This window comes from Chiloscyllium plagiosum, chromosome 7 (assembly GCF_004010195.1).
Source record: "Chiloscyllium plagiosum isolate BGI_BamShark_2017 chromosome 7, ASM401019v2, whole genome shotgun sequence".
Lineage (NCBI taxonomy): Eukaryota > Metazoa > Chordata > Chondrichthyes > Orectolobiformes > Hemiscylliidae > Chiloscyllium > Chiloscyllium plagiosum.
In genome coordinates, this window is record NC_057716.1 from 63,965,574 (window position 1) to 63,977,575 (window position 12,002).

Sequence of the window (12,002 nt, forward strand, 5' to 3'; positions counted from 1 at the left end):
TTTGACCAGAAGATTAGAGAAACAGTTAATTATTTAGATACATTATTTAGACAGAGATTGCAGAACTCAGTGATTCAGGTGGATCTTGGTTTCTTGGTTTATAAATCACAAGAAGTTAGTATACTGGTCCAGCAAGGGATTCACAAGGCAAATGCAATATAAGCATTTCTTGCGAAGGTAATCAAACATATAAGTAGAGGAATTTGTTGCAACAGTGCAGGGTCTTGCTGAGACCATCTCTGGAGTACTGCATACAGTTTTTAGTTAATTTATTAGAATTAAAAGTTATAATTGCTTTGAAAGCAGTCAGGGATGGCTCAATCAGTAGAGTGGGAGAAAACCTTTATTTTATGAAGAAAGATGAATAGGTTGTTATTTAGGGATTTAGCAGAATGATAAGGGACCGTGTTGAAATATACAAGATGCTGAGAGGATTTGAAATGGTTGATCCTCAGGATATGAAACATTTGAGACACAGTTTAAAAGTAAGATGTATCCTTTTCAGGATGGCAGTGGGACTTTTCTCCTCTGAGGGTTGTTAGTCTGTGGAATTCTCTTTTCCCAGAAAACACTGGAGGCTGTGATGTTAAATTTATTCAAGACACATAGGTTTTTTGATAGACAAGGGAGTCAAAGTTTCAAGGGGGTATACAGAAAAATGGACTTCAGACCTCAGCCAGATCAGCCTTGATCTTATTGAAAGGATAAGCAAACTTGAATAGCCGAATGTCCTACTCTTGCTCCACTTAATTAATCTAAACTCTGTTCAATCCTATGCAATTGAGCAAAAAAGTTATTTGTAATGCATCTGTAGGAGAATGACAGTGTATTAATTAATAATTTTGTATAACTATTCTTGATCTAATACAGAAAGACCACATTCCTGCACTGTTCGGAATGGCAACAGCATATATGATTTTAAAGCAGACACCTCGTGCAAGAAATCAGCTAAAACGCATTGCAAAATTAAACTGGAATGCCACTGATGCAGAAGAATTGGAAAAGAGTTGGTTGCTTCTAGCTGATGTTTACATTCAGTCTGGAAAATTTGATATGGCAGTTGAGCTTCTTAAACGCTGTTTACGGCACAATAAGGTAAAAGCAATTAGATTCTTATTTTGTGAGAGACTAAAAAGCTAAAAACAGAATTAGACATGTATTACACTTAATAGTCACAGTACCTTTTTTTAATAAATAATGTTGTAAAATGTAGTTTCTGTCAGCTGAACATAATTGGAGACCTCACAAGGGGCATTGGAGGAAATTTCTCTTTACTGCATGAATAGCAATCTAGCATCTGTTATAGAACCTTCCCAAATCAGTGAAACCACTACAAGTTTCACAACAGGGTACAAAATCCACTCTATCACCCATGTGGTGAGTAAGCAAATTTACCCTATTGTCTACTGAACACTACAGTCTTAGCCGTTGAGTTTAAGCCTATTGTTTTCTTTCATACAAAGCATAAGTGGCACAACATAAGTAGCTAATCTTGCGATTAGCAGTTTAGCTAATCAAACCTTTGCATTTTTGGATCTCTTGAAGGCCCCATTGCAACTTCCAATAGTTTGCTGAACAACCTAATGTTTTTGTCTGAACTGCAGATGCTGGAGATCAGCGTCGAAGAGTGTAGTGCTGGAAAAGCACAGCCGGACAGGCAGCATCCAAGAAGCAGGAGAGTCGACGTTTCGGGCATGAACTCTTTCAACAGAAAGGCCTTATTCCCGAAACGTCAACTTTCATGCTTCTGGGATGCTGTCTGTCCAGCTGTGCTTTTCCAGCACCACACTCTTCAACTATGTTAAATTTGAGTTTGTCATTTCCATTTCTTCTAACAGCGCTCATAGTTACAGAATTAATTGAACCTAAACTTGTGAAATCTGCGTGTGCAATTGAAGATGAAAATCTGGATGTTGCAGTCTGTTACTTACCTGTTCCACATGCTGCATTGAAACAGTACCATAATATCATTAAAATCAGTGTAAAGGTGTCTGATATACTGTCTTTCTCCCTTAATCACAACTTTATTTCTGAAATAACTCCATAGAGGCCAGTATCCCATCACCAAGTCACCCGTTATTTACACATGGAGGATCCTTGACACTGATCCAGCTCCCTCAGAGCCAGCTCACCATGTGAACAAGATGTCAGACACTTCTATTCTTAGCTGTCAGCTAGGGCTTCCTGGTTAGACCAGATTAACAGCCCCAGTTGGGGAACTCATATTCTATGAGGGCCACCTGGCAGACTTCATTACTATCACTAAACTTTCCCAATCCTTTTGTTCTGTGTATACATTTCAACTCTAATTTATAAATCATAGCTTATACTTCCAATTAGGCTGTCCATTCTTCATTGACGATTGTACAGTTTCATTGATTGAAGAACCTTGCTGTTTTTCTGCTTGGACCTGCCACAGATCTCCAGTAGAAGCCAGTAAGCTGGATGAGACATCTGATGACAGCAATTCTCTGCTCAAAAACTACAAATAAGACGATAACATATGGGAACAGAGTTAGGCAATTTGGTCCATCGAGTCTGCTCCTTCATTCAGTCATGGCTGATATGTTTCTGAATCCATTCTCCTGCCTTCTCCCTGTAACATTTGATTCTCTCACTAGTCAAGAACATACATTTTATATCTTAAATACACTCAGTGACTTGGTCTCCACAGCCTCTGCAGCAATGATTTCCACAGATTCGTCATATTCTGGCTGAAGAAATTACTCTTTGTGGGCAACTGTCAAAAGCAAACAGTAATTCTTAACCCCAAACTGAAAAATCTAACCTTTCTTTTAAATAATTTTTATGGCATACCGTATACAATTATTTTGGCCGTATATTCTAGTATGAGTTGCTATTTCACAGTATAGAATGAGGCTTTCTGGTTCATTGGCCAGTACCAGCTCTCCATTGAAAGTATGTATATGGTCCCACTTTCCTTACTAAATGCTTCTGCATTTCCTGTGCAAATGGTAAGTCATCATCTTTTTAAAAGTTGTGAATTCTGTCGCAATGTTATGCCTCAGACAAAGCCATTAGAACTGATGATTAGGTTATTTATATCTTTGTGCGATCTTGCTGTGTGAACATTGGTTGGAACCTGTAACTACATCATTTTTTTTCTCTCTTATTTTACTGCTCCATGCTGTCCCTTCTTAGCCTCAGAAATAATTTGTATCTAAGGTCAGAACCTCTACTGTATTCTTTGATGCTAGCCATGAGGACCAGACAATTTAAGCATCATGTTCTTCCAAACCAAATCCTTTTCTACAACTGTTTCTGATCATTTTTCCACTTCCTGTTATACACCTGGACTTTTGCTCTGCTATCATATGTAAACAGAGGCTTTTTTTTAGACAACTGAAGGCACAGAATTGAAGCAGTGCAAATCAGAAATGCATAGAGGCTAGAATTTGAAAAGCACAGAGATGTAAAAAGGTTATAGTGTCATAGAGGTGTACAGCACAGAAACAGACCCTTCCAATCCAACTTGTCAATGCCAACCAGATATCTTAACCTAATCTAGTCCCGTTTGCCAGTGCTTTGCCCATGTCCTGCTAAACCCTTCCTATTCATATACCATCCTTTTAAATGTTGCAATTGTAGTAGCCTCCACCACTTCTTCTGGCAGTTCATTCCACACATGCACCACCTTCTTTGTGAAAAGGTTGCCCCTTAGGTCCCTTTTAAATGTTTCCCCTCTCACCAAAGCCTATGCCCTCTCGTTCTGGACTCCCCACCCCAGGGAAAAGACCTTGTGTATTTATCCTATCCATGCCCCTCATGGTTTTATAAACCTCTGTGAGGTCACCCCTCAGCCTCCGACGCTCCAGGAAAAATAGCCCCACCCGATTCAGTCTCTCCCTATAGCTCAAATCTTCCAACCCTGGCAACATCCTTGTAAATCTTTTCTGAACCCTTTCAAGTTTCACAACATCCTTCCAATAGGATGGAGACCAGAATTGCACACAATATTCCAACAGTGGCCTAACCAATGTCCTGTACAGCCGCAACATGACCTCCCAACTCCTATATTCAATGCTCTGTCCAATGAAGGAAAGCATTCCAAATGCTTTCTTCACTATCCTATCTACCTGAAACTCCACTTTCAAGGAAATATGAACCTGCACTCCAAGGTCTCTTTGTTCAGCAACACTCCCCAGGACCTTACCATTCAGTGTATAAGACCTGTTTGATTTGCCTTCCCAAAATGCAGTACCTTGCGTTTATCTAAATTAAACTGCATCTGCCACTCCTCAGCCCATTGGCCCATCTGATCAAGATCCCATTATAATTTGAGGTAACCTTCTTCACTCTCCACTACACCTCCAATTTTGGTGTCATCTGCAAACTTACTAACTATACCTCCTCTGTTTACATCCAATTCATTTATATAAATAGTTTTGAACAAAGTCTGAGATGGAGTAACGGGGCAAGGTATTGGAAAGATGTGAAAACAAGGATCAAAATTTTAAAATAATAAGGATAGATTCTAGAGAAAAGAAGCATATCTGGCAGCATCTAAGTGAAAATAATGAAACTGAGTTAACATTTTGAGTCCAATGTGAATCTTCTTCAGAACCTGGTCTCAATGAAGAGATCAAGTGCAGGTAAAAGGCCAGAGGCAATAATCTAGATAGTGAAGGAATACTGGAGACACATGAAAAGATCTGAGGATTAGGAAGAGGATTCCTATCCAAAGAGTTGGGCATGGAGGCAAAGGTAATAGAACAAACGTTTGATGCTATGTTGTGCCCGAAATTGATTAAGCTGAGACCATAAACAGATCGAGCAAAGTCCTTTTCTGATCACAGATTGTTCAGCATCAGACAGGAGAATGCCAGATGGGACAGTGAAAATGCAACAAGAAGCGAATTAGAACAAGGAATGGATTGAGAGGGAAGGGGAGAAGAGAATAATGCAGCAAAGCATCAGTACCTGAACTTTGGAGCTGTGTTCCTTAACACCTGAAAGGAAGAGAAAAAATTTCTTAATCATCAAATGAGATGAAGAATCAACTGGAACTGGGAACTGGTGAGCTTTAAGATTGTGGAAATGGCTGAGGAAAAGAGAGGTTGACAGTGTCAATGTGGTGGGACATGATATTCAGGATGCAGTTGGAACAATTGTCAGATTAGTGCTGTATGTCACTGAGATACTTGTAATCCTGGATGGATTTTAAACATGTAGAATGAAACTTTAATTAGAATTTGTGTGGGTTAAGGTGGAGCCAGAGACAGTCACTGAGAAAGTAGATAAGGCTGTGAAAATGAGTTTGGCAAAACTTTATCAAACACTAGGCAGGAGTTTGTGAGGACTGAAGGTGAACAAGCCAAAAAAATAAAACAGAAATCTTGTTGGTGAGAAGAGCAGAACTTCTTCAAGTTGGGCATACCTGAAAGAAAAGGAGGTAGGGAATTAAAGCAAAATACAGCAGATGCTGAAAATCTGAAATAAAAAGAAAAAATGCTGAAGAATCTCAGCAGGTCTGGCAGCATCTGAAGAGAGAAACAGAGTTAATGTTTAAGTCTGATATGACTCTTCAGAACATAATACTCTTCTTCAGAATGAGAATTTTGAAATCTAGGTATTACTGGACTGGGAGCCTATGCAGGACAGAAAATTCAGGAGTGACTTTTCTGATGTAACACAGTTATTTTACGCTCTTAATTCTCCTGTTTTTAAAAATTAAGTTCCAGTTGTTTCCATTTTTCCAATTGTATGCTTTGTTTACTTCAGTTCTTTTGATCTAATTTCCCAGAATTAAATCTTATTTTTGTTTTTTTTTCATACTCAAAACTTACAAAACTAGAAAGGACTCTGGGATGCATTTAAAAATGTGTTTCTTATTTTAACCAAATACATTAAATTTATTGCACTCTTACCAACTATCACAGCCTAGATGAGATGAAAGGCATTGAAGCAGGTTGAGAACATGATATGGAAAGAAGTTGAAGGATATGGTGATGGGGTTAGATCAAGTGGAATGGGAGGAGACTTTCTGAATCTGTTTGGCATAATTCTTTTGGGACAGATGACCTATTTATGTGCTCTAAATATTTTGTAATTTCCTATGCTAATTAAAGCCACATGGGAAAGATGACTTTGAAGATAATGTAGGGAAATGAGAAACAATACAAAATGGCAGAGGATTCCGGATGCAGTGACTGTGAGATGACAAGATGTTTAGATGGGAACGAAGGTAGCAACAGGAATGGCTATACCAGAGATTTCAACCTTGTAGTAGAAGTAAATATTCTTAGCTGAGGATGGGGAATACAGAGTAAAGAGGGAAAAGGAATAATCATCTGGCAAAAGGTATCCATAACTTCCCCTCAGAAATAACTGTGTAATAGTAAAGGATTTGGCTGAATGTACTATTTTATGGTGTCATCGGCAAATTTGGGAGGGCCAGGATTTAGTGTATCCAGGTCAAATCATTGGGATTCAAGGATTACCCTTTGTGACACAACGTCTGGCCTCCCCAAACAGTATAACCTGTGTAAGAAACAAAAAAGATCAAGGGTTCCATACCTTTGAATATCAAAAGAACCTTATTTTGTGTTGGGATAGGGGAGTAGAAATCAGGATAAGATGCAACTTTTTTCTGAACTGGAATCTCATGATTTGAACACAGGTGGAGGTTTAAAATAATGGTAAACTTTATCGAAAATAAAATTTATTGACTGACTATGAAGCATGGTAAGATTTTCCAAATTTAGAAAGAATGAGGATAATACCATGGAAGTGTGCTTAATGGAATTGAGTAGATTGTATGCATGTATGAAGAAAGTTTATTTGGAAATTATCTGATCTGAGTTGGCATTTAACTTATTGGGTTGTGCATATATCTCAAGTATTGACATACTTCTGTTTTTGACAGGAATTAACTTTGCAGGTAAATAAACACTAATGAAACAAATGTCAAAGCGTTAATAAAATTCCTAAGAAGGCATTCCTTTCCAGTGGCATTTGTAAAGCCAAGGGGGTAACTGATACAACATAAAATCAATTGGCACCATGTTAACAAATTAGTGAGACTATCCAGATGCAGGTTTCTGGCAATAGTACGAAAGGAGAAATGTAACTATCAGAAGGAAGGACAGACATGCTATTGATAGTCTTGTGAAACACAGAATACTTGGGATTTACAACAAGCAAATGAACACCAGCAATGCTCAGGATGTAGTCAATCGATGTTTTCAATTGTGGTTCTATATACTGTTATGCCATCAACTGTCCCAAATGATATAATAGAATATTCAAGGCTAAACATGAAATGGAAGATTCGGAGGAAAAATATGGAGATTCGGATAAAGAGGAGGGCTTGTATTGGCCACAAGAAGTTTCAGCACAATGTTGAATGTTTTGGTGGTGGAGACTTTCAGTTGTGAGCTGAAAATGTGTTGCTGGAAAAGCGCAGCAGGTCAGGCAGCATCCAGGGAACAGGAGAATCGACGTTTTGGGCATAAGCCCCTGTTCAGGAATGCCCTTCTTCAGGAAGACTTTCAGTTGTGCCATATTAGACAATGAACAAATGTTTACAGTGTTTGGATTGGCTTAAATCGTAACTAGGCTCTTAAGTAATAAACATTAGGACACGGTTAAGGATTTTGAAAGTTTCACCAGATATGAAGATGATGACATAATAAAATCCTTGAAAAGAGTTGTCATTCATTATAACTAGCTTTAATGTAATGTCCAGTGAAATACCATTGTTATTAAGTAGACTACCAATTAAGAAAGCACTGATGACACTGGATATGAAAAACAATAAAGCTACTAAATTGGGAAAATCTTTGGATTTGCAATTTATACAATCAGGATGTTATTGTATTCTATTAATGGGACATAACCTTTCCACTAGACAAAGTGAAGAAGTGTAATTGACATCTGCAGGTAGAAATTTCAAAGACCAAGAAGTCAGTTCGTTAAAATTACATTGACAATTTGCTCATCTGTCCTGTAAAATGTTGAAAACTTCACAAAGGAAGCAGGAATATGGGATGTGGAGTGTGGGAAGCTCATACAAGAGATATGTGATAGATATGAGATTTGTAAGAAATACTAAAGGACACCATCACAGCCAATAGTAAATCTAACCATAACAAGAGATTTCAACAAGCTAGTGACTCCAGATTTGAGGTTCATTTTGCAGTTTGTAGATTTGGCAACCAAGTTTTTTTTCAGTCAACAATAATGCATAGTAAACATAAGAAAATATGTGTGGATAAAATAATGGCAGGGTGAATAGGGATTGGACTTGGACCACCAGCGAAGTTTATCTCAAGCAATGTGAAAATTGTGAACAGTTAATTTAGAGATATATGTGCAAATATGAACGATGGGAAGGGAACCATGTGGTAATAAATGTAATGATTCGTAATATTTTAGCAGATCACCCAAATTGTATATCATTGACTGCATAGTATAGATGGCCCGTGCTAAGATTTCATTGTAGAATAGCCGACATCATTTAGTTTATGGTAGGAATCATAAGGTTCTATTAAATAATAAGTGATCAACCTCCTGCTTGGGAATGGGCTACAATGTGGGCAGGAAGGATTTCAATGAAGACAAAGTCTCAAGAGATTTAGTGAGTCTGAAGTTTCAGAGGCCAGTTTCAAGCAAGAAGATATGGATTGTTGAAAAAGAGAGGTGCTTAAAGAATGAAGAATTTGCCTTCAGTTAGAAGCAGATCCTGCCATATTTTACTGGCATCATGAGGGACAGCTTTCGCGCAACTTTATGATTTCTTGTGGGATAGTAACAAAGAAATAAATGAACTTAAAGTAGAATCCAGGCCTCTGGTTTTTAAGTACATCGGACTGGAAATTAGGCAAAATGGACCATATGTTTTGCATCAGCCATCTTATTTGGAAAATGTAGCTGCATTACTATTGGTCATAATAGGACCTCACAAAACAGATGCCTTCCTAAACTGAAATAAAGGAATTGCAATATCTAATTGGACGGCTGAATTGGCTAAGCACCAAAACAAGGCTGGATGTCAGCTTTGAAGTATTAGATTTGAGTGCAACTGCGAAAAACTCCCAAGATGGAAGATATTATTTGGGTGAGAGTCAATAAAGTGTGGCACTGAAGAAAGCACAGCAGGTCAGGCAGCATTCGAGGAGCAGGAGAGTCAAAATTTTAGGCAGGATCTGTCGTCAGGACTGAAATGTTCTTCCTGGTCAAAATGTCGACCCTCCTGCTTCTTCCAGCACCACACTTTATCAACTGACTCTCCAGCATTTGCAGTCTTCTCTATCTCCTATTATTTGGGTGAACAAAACATTGAAAAAAAAGATGGAGAATTGTGGTTTGAATTTACATTATTGGGATGTATTAGGAATATGAAACACATTTTTGGTGATGGTATCTTATACAAATCTCTGGGTTATCAAGTGCAAGAAAGTTTTTGGTTTTTTTCTTGTGGGAAAGGGAGATGAATGTAGCCCATTTGCTTGGGAGGTTAAAAGGACCAGGAGTCAAAAAAAAGTATCTTAGCAGCAGAAATGCTAACTCTTGGTCAAGCGGCAGGGGCATTTTGCTTAGCAAAAATATTTGAAGAAATTTAGGAAAGCAGTTCAGGAGCAATACCTGTTAAGTGCTCCATTGATAATAAGTTAATATGAGATAACGTATACTCCGTGAAATATGTGACTAATGAAAGAGTGGGAGTTGATATTACAGTTTAAAAGAGATACCGGAAAACAAATTCTAAAATGGAATTAGTGGATAGCAGCAGTCAGCTATCTGATTATTTTACGAAGAAAGGAGCAAGCTATAAGAAACTGTTAGACTGCATGGAGCAAAGACACTTGGAACTTTAATATGGAAAGAAAAATAAAGAGCATGTAACATGTTATGCTTTTGTATATTTTGATTCTGGTGTATCTGTACAGATTTATTTTGAAAAAGAGTAGAATTTGTTACCATCTCATAAGGTTTGAAGAGATGACTAAGTCTAAATAGAATGGGAACAGGTGATATATTAATTAAGGATTAATTGAGTGACAATTGGTTATATAAATATGGGGGCTAGTCATCTGTGTTGCAAGATTTTTATCTAGTGTGGTTAACTGAAATAAAACTCTCATTAAGAAGAGTGAACTTAGGACATTGTTGAAAAACTTTTATCTTCAGGTGTATGACAGAGACAAGGTCTGATGTAAGATTTCAATCTCCAAAGCAGTAGTCTGGAATGTTTAAATAATGCTTGTCATTGTCACTCAAACAAGAGGCTATCCCAACCTGATGAGCTTGAGCGCAAAGGTTGTGTGGTACGTCACATGAGACATACTTTGTTCCAATATGTTTGTAGAAATTTGTGTTCTTTGCTCCTGGTTCTTCTTTGTCTCTGAATCTATTAACAAATCTTTATTTTCTTAGTCCTGTTGCAAGGCTTATGAATACATGGGATACATTATGGAGAAAGAACAATCTTATAAGGATGCAGCTACTAATTATGAACTGGCTTGGAAGTATTGTAACCAGACAAATCCAACAATAGGTAATATCAAAATTACTAGAAATGTCATGATCAGCTATTACAATAGATTTTAAATGCATTTGCAATACTGCTCCAGAAAAATTGACATTACTTTCCATTTTACAGGGTACAAGCTGGCTTTTAACTATTTGAAGGCAAAACGATATGTTGATGCTATTGACATTTGTCATAAGGTAATATGTTTAAATTCAATCTTTCATCGTGCTTTCAGAATATAAGATTAATAACAATCGAGGCATATTCATTAATCTGTATCCTCTACACAATCAGTGGCTCATCTACTCCTGCCGCGCCATATTCTCTCACCTGCTTCAATCAACAGTTTTAGTGGTGGATCCCAATTATCACTTCTCTCTCTATGTCTCTCTTGTGTGTTTGTATTTTTTTTCATGTTTATCTCCATTAATCTCAGTTATCTGTCCTCCTTTGTCCAATCTATGTCCTCCTGGAAGCCTCAATCACTGGAAATGATCTGTTCCTACCAACCCTGTCCTGTCCCATCATAAGCACCCCGTAAATCACCCTTCATTCTCCTGAGAAAAAAAGCACTGCAGTTGCTGGAATAAATCTGAAATAAAAACAAATGCTAGCAATAGCCTGCAAGTAAGGCAGTGTCTGTGGAGAAGCAGCAGTACTCCGAAAGTTTGTTCTTTCAAATACCTGTTGGACTAAAACCAATTTTTAATTCAAAGAAAAAACAAAGTTAATGTTTCATGTTAATGACTTGTCATCAGAACTGGTAAATGCCAATATTGAATTCCATGTGTTACATTTTATTCATTCTATCATCTTAGCAATGGCTTTTTCCAGCTTTCTTTGGTCCTCAGTGATTTACAACACCTCCTACTGTAGTATTAACTGCAAATTTAGAAACCACTCCTTCCAGTTATACTTTTAAGTCTTTGAACTATAGAGAATGAAATGTATACTGTGGGATACCACTACTCATTTGCAACCACCTTGAGAAACTATCTTTAAATTCTTTCTGTTACTTCCTGTTTCCTTCCATAACCAATTTTAATTCAATTTGCTATCCTTGCTATGATTTCATACTCATTTATCTTGAATGTTTAGCACTTTGACTTACTACATAGGCCACGGAGGAGGACTAGTATTTTCCCTCCCCTGCACAGTGAATCAGTCTAGAAATCCGAAGTTCACTACAACTTCCTTTATACATTCTATATTGTATAAATATAATTCAGATGTTCAAAGTTTGGGTGAAGATTTGTAGCTCGGGTGCTCGTTGTTGTGGTTCTGTTCGCCGAGCTGGAAATTTTTGTTGCAAATGTTTCATCCCCTGTCTAGGTGACATCCTCAGTGCTTGGGAGCCTCCTGTGAAGCGCTTCTGCGGTGTTTCCTCCGGCATTTATAGTGGCCTGCCCTTGCCGCTTCCGGTTGTCAGTCCGGCACACTGCAGCACACCAAAACTGCAAAAAGAGGAAGAGGAACACATGTACAAGGTATTCGCCAAAAACGGATA

At 37.8% G+C, this 12,002-nt stretch overlaps 1 protein-coding gene across 1 annotated transcript in view; it reads left to right on the forward strand.

The window, feature by feature from the left end:
- ttc21b (tetratricopeptide repeat domain 21B) overlaps positions 1–12,002 on the forward strand; it is a 107,393-nt gene that overhangs the window by 87,755 nt on the left and 7,636 nt on the right. The window contains exons 26-28 of the mRNA XM_043693904.1: positions 871–1,095; positions 10,399–10,519; positions 10,625–10,692. Coding sequence (XP_043549839.1) covers positions 871–1,095; positions 10,399–10,519; positions 10,625–10,692 — 414 coding nt within the window. The remainder of the gene's footprint in view (positions 1–870; positions 1,096–10,398; positions 10,520–10,624; positions 10,693–12,002) is intronic.